The 13,691-nt window shown below is 43.9% G+C and overlaps 1 protein-coding gene across 1 annotated transcript in view; it reads right to left on the bottom strand.

The window, feature by feature from the left end:
* VSX2 (visual system homeobox 2) overlaps positions 1-1,472 on the bottom strand; it is a 153,338-nt gene extending 151,866 nt beyond the window's left edge. Inside the window, exon 1 of the mRNA XM_077267422.1 lies at positions 1,163-1,472. Coding sequence (XP_077123537.1) covers positions 1,163-1,454 — 292 coding nt within the window. The 5' untranslated portion in view covers positions 1,455-1,472. The remainder of the gene's footprint in view (positions 1-1,162) is intronic.
* Between the last annotated feature and the right edge of the window lie 12,219 nt (positions 1,473-13,691).

Below are 13,691 nucleotides of genomic sequence, written 5' to 3'. Positions count from 1 at the left end.
ATACACATCACACATAGAAAACTGATTATTTACACATCACACATATAATACTGATACCTCATGTACACATAACATATATAATGCTGATAATTCACATCACATATACTGATAATTCATATATACACATCACACATATAATTCTGATAATTTATATACACATCACACATAATTCTGATAATTCATATACACATCACATATACTGATAATTCATATACACATCACACACATAATACTGATAATTTATATACACATCACACATATAATATTGATAATTCATGTACACATCACACATATAATATTACTGATACCTCATGTACACATAACATAGAATACTGAAATTCACATCACATATACTGATAATTCATGTACACTTCACACATCTAATTCTGATATTTTATATACATATACATCACATATATAATAGTGAATTCATACACACATCACACATATAATTCTGATACTTCATATACACATCACACATATAATAATGATGAGCTGTTAACCCTTCAGCTCCTGTTTCTGGTTTCTTTCGTCCTGACTTTTGTTTTTTCTTTCTTGCTTTTTTCTTTGACTTTTTTCCTTTTTCAGCTTTTACATTTTCCGGTAACAGTGTCGGTTGTGGTATCGTGATATTGTGTCTTTGTTTCGGTCATGATCACCGTAAATCATGGATTCCACAAATGAACATAGACGAAAGCGGCCGACAATCTGTGCTGTTATCGTCCGATATTTGTCACGACCCCGGCAGACTCACTAGTGGGATGTCACGATCGGGACGGTGTTGTGTAGTTATCGTGTCATGATCAGGACTATGTCGTGTACATATCGTGCCGCTATCAGGACTGTGTGGTATACAGACATAGAACGGCGACATCGTACATCTGCGTATTATTGCCGGATTATGGGCGGCTCTCTGAGGAATATTCTGCCGGTTGATAATCCGTCTCCCCAATAGTCGCTGGAAATGATTCCTGTGTTATAAATGCCCGGTTATTACACTCCAGCTATTAACCCCTGAGTAGTATCACTTGTCACTGGCCACATCGCTGTAGCTGAGCCCGGTCCTCGGTCCTGCCTGCGTCTATTTCTCGGGTCTCAGGTACACGGCTGCGGCTCTGTCTGTTATTACAGTGTCGGGTAGTGTCGGTGTCCGGTCCCTCACCTGAGCTGCAGGTGCGGCTTCCCTCCTCCTCGGGGCCCGGGCTCCTGCCCCCCGGCTGCTGCCCCCTCACCCCGTGATGCTCCACAAGCAGAGGCTGGGTGTAAAAGCCGGGGATGCCGCCCGCCGCCAGAAGCCCGAGGCCGGAGCGAGCGGCCAGCAGATGGGCCCCCGGGGGCAGAGCGTGAAGGTGGCCCCTCGGGGGCGTCGGGGGGTCCTTGTTCAATCCCAATATCTCCTGTATCCCAAAGCCGGTGCTCCTGGGGACGGCGGGGGGCCCCTCTCTCCCTGTCATCCTTCTCGGTCTGCTCCTCGGCTCCGGCTCCTCCTCGGTGTTTTATCCAAAGGTGAGATGTGAGCGACCAATCAGAGGAGCCGGAGGAAAAAGGTCTGCGGGAGGGGGGAGGGTCTGCACCGGGGACCGTGGTTCGGACATGTCTGTAACCCACCGATCATCTGCCTGATACACCTCTGTGTGCTCCCATCACCCTCACATCCATCCATCCATCACCCTCCTCACATCCATCTATCCATCACCCTCCTCACATCCATCTATCCATCATCCATCCATCACCCTTCTCACATCCACCCATTCATCCATCCATCCATCCATCCATCACCCTCCCTCACATCCATCATCCATCCATCACCCTCCTCACATCCATCCATCCATCCATCCATCCATCAATCAATCACCCTTCTCACATCCATCCATCACCCTCCTCACATCCATTCATCCATCCATCCATCACCCTTCTCACATCCATCCATCCATCACCCTCCTCACATCCATCCATCCACCTCCTCACATCCATCCATCCATCCATCCATCCATCCATCACCCTTCTCACATCCATCCATCACCCTTCTCACATCCATCCATCCATCACCCTCCTCACATCCATCCATCACCCTCCTCACATCTATCTATTATCTATTATAAATTATCACTATTATCTATATTTTATCTATCTATTATCTATCATTGCCCTATCTAAATCCATCTATTATTTATTATCACTATTATCTATATTTTATCTATCTATTACCTATCATATATCATCTATCTATCTACTACCTGTTATCTATCTATTATCTACCTATCATCTATCATTTATCATCTATTATCTACAGTTGTGGCCAAAAGTATTGACACCCCTGCAAATCAGATAATACTCAGTTTCTTCCTGAAAATTATTGCAAACACAAATTCTTTGGTATTATCTTCATTTAATTTGTCTTAAATGAAAAAAACACACAAAGAATTGTCCTAAAGCCAAATTGGATATAATTCCTCACCAAACATAAAAAAGGGGGTGGACAAAAGTATTGGCACTGTTCGAAAAATCATGTGATGCGTCTCTAATTTGTGTAATTAACAGCACCTGTAACTTACCTGTGGCACCTAACAGGTGTTGGCAATAACTAAATCACACTTGCAGCCAGTAGACATGGATTAAAGTTGACTCAACCTCTGTCCTGTGCCCTTGTGTGTACCACATTGAGCATGGAAAAATGAAAGAAGACCAAAGAACTGTCTGAGGACTTGAGAAACCAAATTGTGAGGAAGCATTAGCAATCTCAAGGCTACAAGTCCATCTCCAAAGACCTGAATGTTCCTGTGTCTACCGTGCGCAGTGTCATCAAGAAGTTTAAAGCCCATGGCACTGTGGCTAACCTCCCTAGATGTGGACGGAAAAGAAAAATTGACAAGAGATTTCAACGCAAGATTGTGCGGATGTTGGATAAAGAACCTCGACTAACATCCAAACAAGTTCAAGCTGCCCTGCAGTCCGAGGGTACAACAGTGACAACCCGTACTATCTGTCGGCGTCTGAATGAAAAGGGACTGTATGGTAGGAGACCCAGGAAGACCCCACTTCTTACCCCAAGACATAAAAAAGCCAGGCTGGAGTTTGCCAAAACTTACCTGAAAAAGCCTAAAACGTTTTGGAAGAATGTTCTCTGGTCAGATGAGACAAAAGTAGAGTTTTTTGGGCAAAAGCATCAACATAGAGTTTACAGGAGAAAAAAAGGGGCATTCAAAGAAAAGAACACGGTCCCTACAGTCAAACATGGCGGAGGTTCCCTGATGTTTTGGGGTTGCTTTGCTGCCTCTGGCACTGGACTGCTTGACCGTGTGCATGGCATTATGAAGTCTGAAGACTACCAACAAATTTTGCAGCATAATGTAGGGCCCAGTGTGAGAAAGCTGGGTCTCCCTCAGAGGTCATGGGTCTTCCAGCAGGACAATGACCCAAAACACACTTCAAAAAGCACTAGAAAATGGTTTGAGAGAATGCACTGGAGACTTCTAAGGTGGCCAGCAATGAGTCCAGACCTGAATCCCATAGAACACCTGTGGAGAGATCTAAAAATGGCAGTTTGGAGAAGGCACCCTTCAAATATCAGGGTCTTGGAGCAGTTTGCCAAAGAAGAATGGTCTAAAATTCCAGCAGAGCATTGTAAGAAACTCATTGATGGTTACCGGAAGCGGTTGGTCGCAGTTATTTTGGCTAAAGGTTGTGCAACCAAGTATTAGGCTGAGGGTGCCAATACTTTTGTCTGGCCCATTTTTGGAGTTTTGTGTGAAATGATCAATGTTTTGCTTTTTGCTTCATTCTCTTTCGTGTTTTTTCATTTAAGACAAATTAAATGAAGATAATAATACCAAAGAATTTGTGTTTGCAATCATTTTCAGGAAGAAACTGAGTATTATCTGACAGAATTGCAGGGGTGTCAATACTTTTGGCCACAACTGTAGATGGAATGGTCTGCGGGCGTCATGTTGCATTTGCAGAGCCCCTGATGTACCTAAACAGTGGAAACCCCTCAAAAGTGTCCCCATATTGGAAACTAGACCCCCCAAGGAACTTATCTAGATGTATTGTGAGAACTTTGAACCCCCAAGTGTTTCACTGAAGTTTATAACGCAGAGCCGTGAAAATAAAAAATCATTTTTTTTTCCACAAAAATGATTTTTAGCCCCCAGTTTTTTAGCCCCCAGAGAAATTGGACCCAAAAGTTGTTGTCCAATTTGTCCTGAATACGCTGATACCCCATATTTGGGAGAAAACTACTGTTTGGGCACACGTCGGGGCTCAGAAGGGAAGTAGTGGTGTTTTGGAACGCCAACATTGATGGAATGGTCTGCGGGCGTCATGTTGTTTTTGCAGAGCCACTGATGTGCCTAAACAGTAGAAACCCCCCACAAGTGACCCCATTTTGGAAACCAGATCCCCCAAGGAACTTATCTAGATGTGTTGTGAAAGCTTTGAACCCCCAAGTGTTTCACTAAAGTTTGTAACGCAGAGCCATGAAAATAAAAAAATCACTGTTTTTTTTACCCACAAAAATGATATTTTAGCCCCCAAATTTGTATTTTCCCAAGGGTAACAGGAGAAATTGGACTGCAAAAGTTGTTGTCCAATTTGTCCTGAGTACTCTGATACCCCATATATGGGGGTAAACCACTGTTTGGGTCCCCGGCAGAGCTCGGAAGGGAAGGAGCACCGTTTTACTTTTTCAACGCAGAATTGAGATCGGACGCCATGTCGCGTTTGGAGAGCCCCTGATGTGCCTAAACAGTGGAAACCCCCCAATTCTAACTCGAACCCTAACCTGAACACACCCTTAACCCTAATCCCAATCCTAACCACACCCCTAACCCCACCACACCCCTAACCCCAACACACCCCTATCCCTACCCTAACCGTAACCCTAACCATACCCCTAACCCTGACACACCCCTAACCCTAATCCCAACCCTAATCCCAACTGTAAATGTAATCCAAACCCTAACCCCATCTCTTGCCCCAACCCTAACTTTAGCCCTAACCCTAATGGGAAAATGGAAAAATGTTTGGCAGCTGTCACACACTAAAAGACGCTTTTTATTGCAAAAAATAGTTTTTGCATCACCACATTTTGAGAGCTGCAATTTTTCCATATTATGGCCCAGAGTCTTGTCAGGTCTTGTTTTTTTGCGGGATGAGTTGACGCTTTTATTGGTACCATTTTCAGGCACATGACATTTTTTGATCGCTTTTTATAACGATTTTTGGGAGGCAGAATAAGCAAAAACCAGCTATTCATGAATTTCTTTTGGGCGGGTCGTTTATACCATTCCACGTAAAATGGATAAAGCAGTTTTATTCTTCGGGTCAGTACGATTACAGCGATACCTCATTTATATTTTTTTTATGTTTTGGCGCTTTTATACAATAAAAAATATTTTATATAAAAAATAATTATTTTTGTATCGCTTTATTCTGAGGGCTATAACTTTTTTATTTTTTTGCTGATTATGCTCTATGGCCGCTCGTTTTTTGCGGGACAAGATGACGTTTTCAGCGGTACCATGTTTACTTATATCCATCTTTTTGGTCGCGTGTTATTCCACTTTTTGTTCAGCGGTATGTTGATATGATTGCTTTTTTTTTTTACGGTGTTCACTGAAGGGGTTTACTAGTGGGACAGTTTTATAGGTTGGGTCGTTACAGATGCAGCGATACTAAATATGTGTACTTTTATTGTTTTTTTTTATTTACATAAAGAATGTATTTTTTTGAAAAATTTATATATATTTTTTTATTTAGGATTTAAAAAAAAATATTTTTACATATGTTAATTTTTTTTGTTTTTACTTTTTTCCAATGTCCCAGGGTGGGACATCACTGTATAAAGTCAGATCGCTGATCTGACACTTTGCACTGCACTGTATCACATCTCGTTGTTCTGAGGGTCTAAGGGAAGAACGTAGGGAGCCCCCTCCCTGCGCGATGCTTTCCTATACCACCAGAATGCTGCAATCTTGTTTGATCGCAGTGTTCCGGGGTTTAAAGTGATGGGAGCGGTCCGTGACCACTCCTGGCAAATAGTGCCGGGTGTCAGATGTGATGATCAGCTGACACCAGGCCGCGATTGGCCACACTTCCCCCGTGAGCGCGGCTGACCGCGTATGATATACTATCCCGTCCATGGGAATTAAGGCCCAGGTCCCATGGAAGGGATAGTACAGGTTAAAGTGTGCCACCATAGTTGTAATCAAGGGTTAGGGGCCCACTCAGATGGTTAGCCCCCCCTGAGCTGAACCCCTTGCTAGACCTGTTGGGGGGCCTGTATATAGGACTACAGATACTCTACAGATACAGGGCTCATAGAAGGCCACTTCAGAATAGTCCAATATTTTCCTCAGCCATTCTTGGGTGGTTTAGCCGTGTGTTTTGGGTCATTATCCTGTTGCGAGACCCATGACCTGCGACTGAGACCAAGCTTTCTGACACTGGGCTGCACATTTCTCTCTAGAATCCCTTAATAGTCTTGAGATTTCCTTGTTCCCTGCAAAGATTCTAGACACCCTGTGCCAGATGCAGCAAAGCAGCCCCAGAACATAACAGAGCCTCCTCCATGTTTCACAGTAGGGACAGTGTTCTTTTCTTGATATGCTTCATTTTTCCATCTATGAACATAGAGCTGATGTGCCTTGCCAAAAAGTCCCATTTTTGCCGCCTCATCTGTCCATAGGACATTCTCCCAGAAGCTTTGTGACTTGTTAACAGGTAGTTTGGTAAATTCCAGTCTGGCTTTTTTATGATTTTTTTTCAACAATGGTGTGTCATCTTCCATAAAATCCACTTTGGCTCATACAACGATGGATGGTGCGATCTGACACTGATGTTCCTTGAGCTTGAAGTTCATCTTTAAGCAGGATCATGCTGGCAGATGTCAGCGTTACCCCGCAGCTGTGACTGTGACCCGCAGCGGTGACCTGTGGTAAAAAAGCAGGTGCAGGCTGATGAGACTACTGCTCCCTTCGGCCTATGTCTGAAGGGAGGGTAGTATCAGCTGCCCGCGGCTGTGCTCACAGTTAAAATAAAAAAAAAAGTTAAATTACATACATATTCACATAAAAATAAAAAAACAATTATACTTACCTCACACCAAATCCCCGACGCCCTCGTCTCCTAGAAATAATGTAAAATAATAAATCAACCTATACTCACTTTTCCGCCATAGTCCAGATAACCCAGATTGTCCCATGGCGATCTCATGTGTAGAACAGTCATATCGGGAGATGTGACCACTGTACCCGTCTGCCGGTGATACACTGACAGGAGGTAACCCCTCCCGTAGTATATCACTGCACTGCTGTGAGATTTCACCGGAGTTCATTAGCTCCGGAGCTGTCAGTAACGGCACCATTGTGTGAAAACTTTACCAAGCAGAAGTGGTGCCGTAAAGGAGATCACTGGAGCAAATGAACTCCAGTGAACTCTCACTGCAGCTCAGTAATACACTGCAGGAGGGATTACTTCCTGACAGTGTTTCGCCGGCTGTCTTTGAGAGTCACTGATGTGACTGCTCTCAAAGTGATCAGGATCGTCGTGGGACATTATGGATTACCTTCTCATCGGATAGGTGAGGAATATTTGTGGTTTATTATTTTATTTTTGTTGCAGGAGACGCGGGCGTCGGTGGATTAGGCGTTTCTGTAAGTATTGTTTAATTAAGATTATTAATGGAGTCTGTGATTATTTCAAATAAAGGACTTTATTCTGGCTGTGTCTTTATTTACCATATAACTATAGGATTCGTAATGGAGGAGTGTCTTATAGAGAGCTGAGAGGTGATGTTTTTAGCCTGGTGGGGGCCGATATCTATGGTCCCTTCCTAGGCTATTAATATCAGCCCCCAGCTGGCTGCATGGCCTTTGCTGGTTATTAATTATAGGGGTACCCAGGGCTGCCACTAGGAATTTCGGGGCCTCATACTGGCAACATTTTTTAGCCTCCCCCTGAGACTCAGCCCAGGCTCCACCCCAGCCTCGCCTCCACCCCTCAAACTGTCCACAGCCCTACTGCTCTCTCTTGGAAAAATTCCACTTCTCACCAATCACACATTAACAGTTCCCATCACCAGATGACACATATAGCCAGCAGCTTTTGTTTTGGCCAAAATATTTTTTAAAGCCGCCACCATGACAAGGTAGACTCTTTTGGCCTGCACAACAATAGAGTTTAACTGAACCTGCATCTCCGACGCAGGTTCAGTTACTGTACTGGCAGAATCCTGCCACTGGGGCCCGATGACCAGAAGAGAGGGGGCCCAATGCAGGCCCCCTCTGGTCATCGGGCACTATACGCCAGTCAGGGCAGTAGTGCCCCGTGGGTACCCTACGCCATTTTTTGGGGGATCCCCCATTTTAATTGTCAGTAAAGGCTAAGTATACAGCTGTGAGCTGATATTAATAGCCTTGGAAGCTCCATGGGTTTTATCCCCTTCCCAGGCTATAAACATCTGCCCCCAGCCATCAGCTTTCCCTCTGCTGGTTATTAAAATTACGTGGGAGCCCACGCAATTTTTTAAAAATTTTTCTTCTTTAAAATTAACAGTTTCTGTCTGGTTACAGCCTATGTACGTTTGTTCTGGTAACGCTCCTACATAGGCTGGTGCGTAGGTTTGTGGGTGTTTGTGTTTACTTATCGGCTTAGGAATGAGGGTGATGGGTGGAGTGTGAGCGTGCGAGCATCAGTGTGTGAGCGTGAGCATGTGTGACCGTGAGCACGTGAGTTTGAGCATTAGCGTGAGTGTCAGCATGACTGTGAGCGTCAGAATGTGAGTGTATGAGTGTGAGTATCAGCGTGTGAGCGTGAGCGTCAGTGTTTGAGCGACATTGTGAGCGTCAGCATGTGAGCATGAGCGCGTGAGTGTCAGCGTGTGTGAGCGTCAGCGTGAGTGTGAGCGTCAGCATGTGAGCACGAGTGTGAGCATCAGCATGTAAGTAAAAGCATGAGCATCATCAGCGTGAGTGAACGTGAGCATGAGTGTGAGCGTCAGCGTGTGAACGTGAGTGTGTGAGCGTCAGCATGTGAGCGCGAGCACGAGTGTGTCAGCGTGTGAGCGTGTGTGTGTGTGAGTGTCAGCATGTGAGTGTAAGCGTGACTGTGAACGTGTGAGTGTCACCGTGTGAGTGTGATACAGCGAGCAGCACCAACTAACAGAATTCTTGCTGCCTGCCATCCTCGGTGACTGTCTACTTGTCAGTGTATAACTTTGAAGTCACAACAAAATGGCTCTGCACTGTGTTCCTAAATGTCATCCTCTCTTATCTCTTAGCAAACACCCAGAAGGGGAGGAGAGGAGTGACATCACACACATGTGAGCAGATTCAGCCCATAATTACTGCTGTGCAGTAATATGAGCTTGTTGTTCACTAGGTTTTTGTGTCAAATTTCAGTAGCTGCTCCCCCTAGTGTTTAAAAGTGGAAATACCAAACTTTTAAAATTATATTTCATATTTTACTAAATTATAAACAAGTGATATTTTTTAAGAAAATTTTAACAGTAATACTTTACATTTTTTCAATTGCTGAATTTTTTTTATTTTTATGGCGCCTTCCCTTTAATGGGCCAGTTTCATGAGAGTACCCGCAGTGCAGGAGGGTGCTCACCATACCCTTTTCCCTGCAGGACCTGCAGTGATGTCATGATCACGTGTCCAGCACATGTGATGATATACCTGGACCTGTGGTTCAGTCTGAATGTGGTGCTGTGGGGAGAAGCTGTACTTCCCAAGAAGTGAAGACTGAGAGTGGTTTTCCCTAACAGAGTGCGGAAGGACCCTGCACAAAGGAAGACTGAACTGTATGCTATTAGTTTTGCCTTTTTGTTGTGCCCAGAGGGCTGTGTTTTGTTTCCACTGGTGTTTTATGTGCACGTGCTCCTGAGTCTACCTGAATGCTTCTACCAAGCGTGACAACCCCCACACTATACTGTATATCTATCTGTCATCTATTATCTATCAATCACTTATCTATTATCTCTAACATCTATATTATCTATTATCTGTCTATTATCTATTTATCTGTTATGCATCATCTATCTATCTATTATCTATCTATTGTCTATCATCTATCTATCTATTATATATCATATATCTATTATCTATCTATCTGTCATCTATCAATCACTTATCTATTATCTATCTGTTATCTATCTATTATCCCTATCATCTATATTATCTATTATCTGTCTATTATCTATTTATCTGTTATGTATCATCTATCTATCTATTATCTATCTATTATATATCATAAGAGCTCCAAAAAAGAGGCAGCACTCCATTTCTTCTGTGAAAATGTGGAAGATTTAATCAACCCACTTTACTGGGCGACGTTTCGGCTCCATCTGAGCCTTTCTCAAGCAGTGGGTATCTCTACTTAGTGCTTATTTATACGTGTCTCAACAATCAATAATTAGTCCCAATTACAATTTACATTAAATAAAGTGCGTTTTGCAAAATAGTGCATTATACAGTACTCGGTTATAGCAGCCTAGAGTGCTCATATATAAAGTGCTCGGTGCTTATATATATTAAAACATATCATCTCATTGCCTCTCAGATCTCTGATCTTACAAACTTATTGCTTCTTGCGATCGCTGTATTAACAATTTCTTTACATTGATTATATTAATCATATTTCCACTTACCACTTGGAGACATGTGGGCTCATGGAGGACGCCATGTACGCTGAACGGCGTTCATTGCATTCCACTGTGCATGACACAAGCGCATCACTGCCATGGAATGCATACCTAACCAATAGGAAGCTTTGTGTGGCAATTTTCTGTATGCGCATGCGCAGTAGCGCAAATAGACGCCATGCTTGTTGTGGCATCATTATCTCCGCACATATGCAGCGCCCCAGAGTCCTGGTCGTTGCAGTAACGTCGCTCTGCCGCTAAGGGGAGTGATGGTACGTCTGATTGCACTAAAAGAGTTCACCTGACCAGGTATCACAGTCACACATTACACTTCACACTCCGGCCACCAGGGGGAGCAAAAGGTTCTATGTATTAGGCCACTCCTCACACTCTGGTAAAACTGGGGGTTGGATAGGAAGTTAGGGGGAGAAGCTGACTGGGTTTTGCCCAGGTAACATCTAGTGAGAGGAGAGCGTTACTTGAGAAGATTCAGGGGGGTCCCTGTCAGAGGTGGGATCCTGACAGTAGCACAGGACAGATCGTTACGGAGCCGCGCCTGCACCTCATTGCGGCGGCATCTTAAGAAAGGACACGAAGCGAAGTATATTGTGGAGAAGTGAGAAACGAGATCACAGCACAAAGGCGATAGAACCAGGAGGAGTCATGCCCCGAGATCGGCAACATCCTACTGAGGCGCGTAGCCGGTGGCCGGAGCGCCAAGGAAGTAATAGACTCTACGCATTACTTTGAACTATGGCAGGGCAGTTAACTCTAGGTTGGCTGTCTCACCTTTTCACCTAATGAAGACAATGGAGGCAATTGTGGGAGAGGGGCATCTCTAGGGTCCCTATAAAATAACTCCAGGCCTACCCTGTCATACGGGTGCGTCCTATCCATATCATCTGGGGGACGGAGAGAAAGAACAGAAACATACACGACAGTTGTGAGGACTATCCCGTGGTGCTCAGCAGGGAAGTACTACAACACCCAGGCGCTAGTAGGTAGGCTACTGATTTCCACCTGCAAAGGGAACTCTGGATGTGCCTTCGGACCGGCCGGTCTCAGCTAGCCCTGTTAGCAGTGCTCTGGATTGCGGAAGCCGAAGCCTTCCTTAAAAAAGGAAAAGAGACTGTAACCCTGTGTCCTCGTCATTTAGTGCGACCTACACCGTCACCTACATCTTTAATTGGGTGCCCCTTAGCAGAGCAACGGACCGGGTCAGGCCACCGTGACATCCCCAGAACCGAGGGACCCGGTACTGAGTACCCCGCTGCCCTGCGTCTGGGGGCCGCTCCACATACAATTTCAAAATAGGAAATGTCTATTATATACTCACTTGCTATTCAGGCCATATATAAAGAAATGTACTCATTTTCTAAAAATATGATAATTTATCCATAATTAAAAGATTTTAGCATATATTACCCATATACAGTACAGACCAAAAGTTTGGACACACCTTCTCATTTAAAGATTTTTCTGTATTTTCATGACTATGAAAATTGTAAATTCACACTGAAGGCATCAAAACTATGAATTAACACATGTGGAATTATGTACTTAACAAAAAAGTGTGAAACAACTGAAAATATGTCTTATATTCTAGGTTTTTCAAAGTAGCCACCTTTTGCTTTGATGACTGCTTTGCACACTCTTGGCATTCTCTTGATCAGCTTCAAGAGGTAGTCATCGGGAATGGTTTTCACTTCACATGTGTGCCCTGTCAGGTTTAATAAGTGGGATTTCTTGCCTTATAAATGGGGTTGGGACCATCAGTTGTGTTGCGCAGAAGTCTGGTGGATACACAGCTGATAGTCCTACTGAATAGACTGTTAGAATTTGTATAATGACAAGAAAAAAGCAGCTAAGTAAAGAAAAACGAGTAGCCATCATTACTTTAAGAAATGAAGGTCAATCAGTCAGAAAAATTGGGAAAACTTTGAAAGTCTCCCCAAGTGCAATTGCAAAAACCATCAAGCGCTACAAAGAAATTGTCTCACATGAGGACCGCCCCAGGAAAGGAAGACCAAGAGTCAACTCTGCTTCTGAGGATAAGTTTATCCGACTCACCAGCCTCAGAAATCGCAGGTTAACAGCAGCTCAGATTAGAGACCAGGTCAATGCCACACAGAGTTCTAGCAGCAGACACATCTCTACAACAACTGTTAAGAGGAGACTTTGTGCAGCAGGCCTTCATGGTAAAATAGCTGCTAGGAAACCACTGCTAAGGACAGGCAACAAGCAGAAGAGACTTGTTTGGGCTAAAGAACACATGGAATAGACATTAGACCAGTGGAAATCTGTGCTTTGGTCTGATGAGTCCAAATTTGAGATCTTAGGTTCCAACCACCGTGTCTTTGTGCGATGCAGAAAAGGTGAACGGATGGACTCTACATGCCTGGTTCCCACCGTGAAGCATGGAGGAGGAGGTGTGAGGGTGCTTTGCTGGTGACACTGTTGGGGGTTTATTAAAAATTGAAGGCATACTGAACCAGCTTGGCTACCACAGCATCTTGCAGTGGCATGCTATTTCATCTGGTTTGCGTTTAGTTGGACCATCATTTATTTTTCAACAAGACAATGACCCCAAACACACCTCCAGGCTGTGTAAGGGCTATTTGACCAAGAAGGAGAGTGATGGGGTGCTACACCAGATGACCTGGCCTCCACAGTCACCAGACCTGAACCCAATCGAGATGGTTTGGGGTGAGCTGGACCGCAGAGTGAAGGCAAAAGGGCCAACAAGTGCTAAGCATCTCTGGGAACTCCTTCAAGATTGTTGGAAGACCATTTCCGGTGACTACCTCTTGAAGCTCATCAAGAGAATGCCATGTGCAAAGCAGTCATCAAAGCAAAAGGTGGCTACTTTGAAGAACCTAGAATATAAGACATATTTTCAGTTGTTTCACACTTTTTTGTTAAGTATATAATTCCACATGCATTAATTCATAGTTTTGATGCCTTCAGTGTGAATTTACAATTTTCATAGTCATGAAAATACAGAAAAATCTTTAAATGAGAAGGTGTGTCCAAACTTTTGGTCTGT

The sequence above is a fragment of the Ranitomeya variabilis genome, chromosome 1 (assembly GCF_051348905.1).
Source record: "Ranitomeya variabilis isolate aRanVar5 chromosome 1, aRanVar5.hap1, whole genome shotgun sequence".
Taxonomy (NCBI): domain Eukaryota; kingdom Metazoa; phylum Chordata; class Amphibia; order Anura; family Dendrobatidae; genus Ranitomeya; species Ranitomeya variabilis.
Note: the sequence above shows the minus strand (reverse complement) of the source record. Positions and strands in the feature narration are given on the sequence as shown.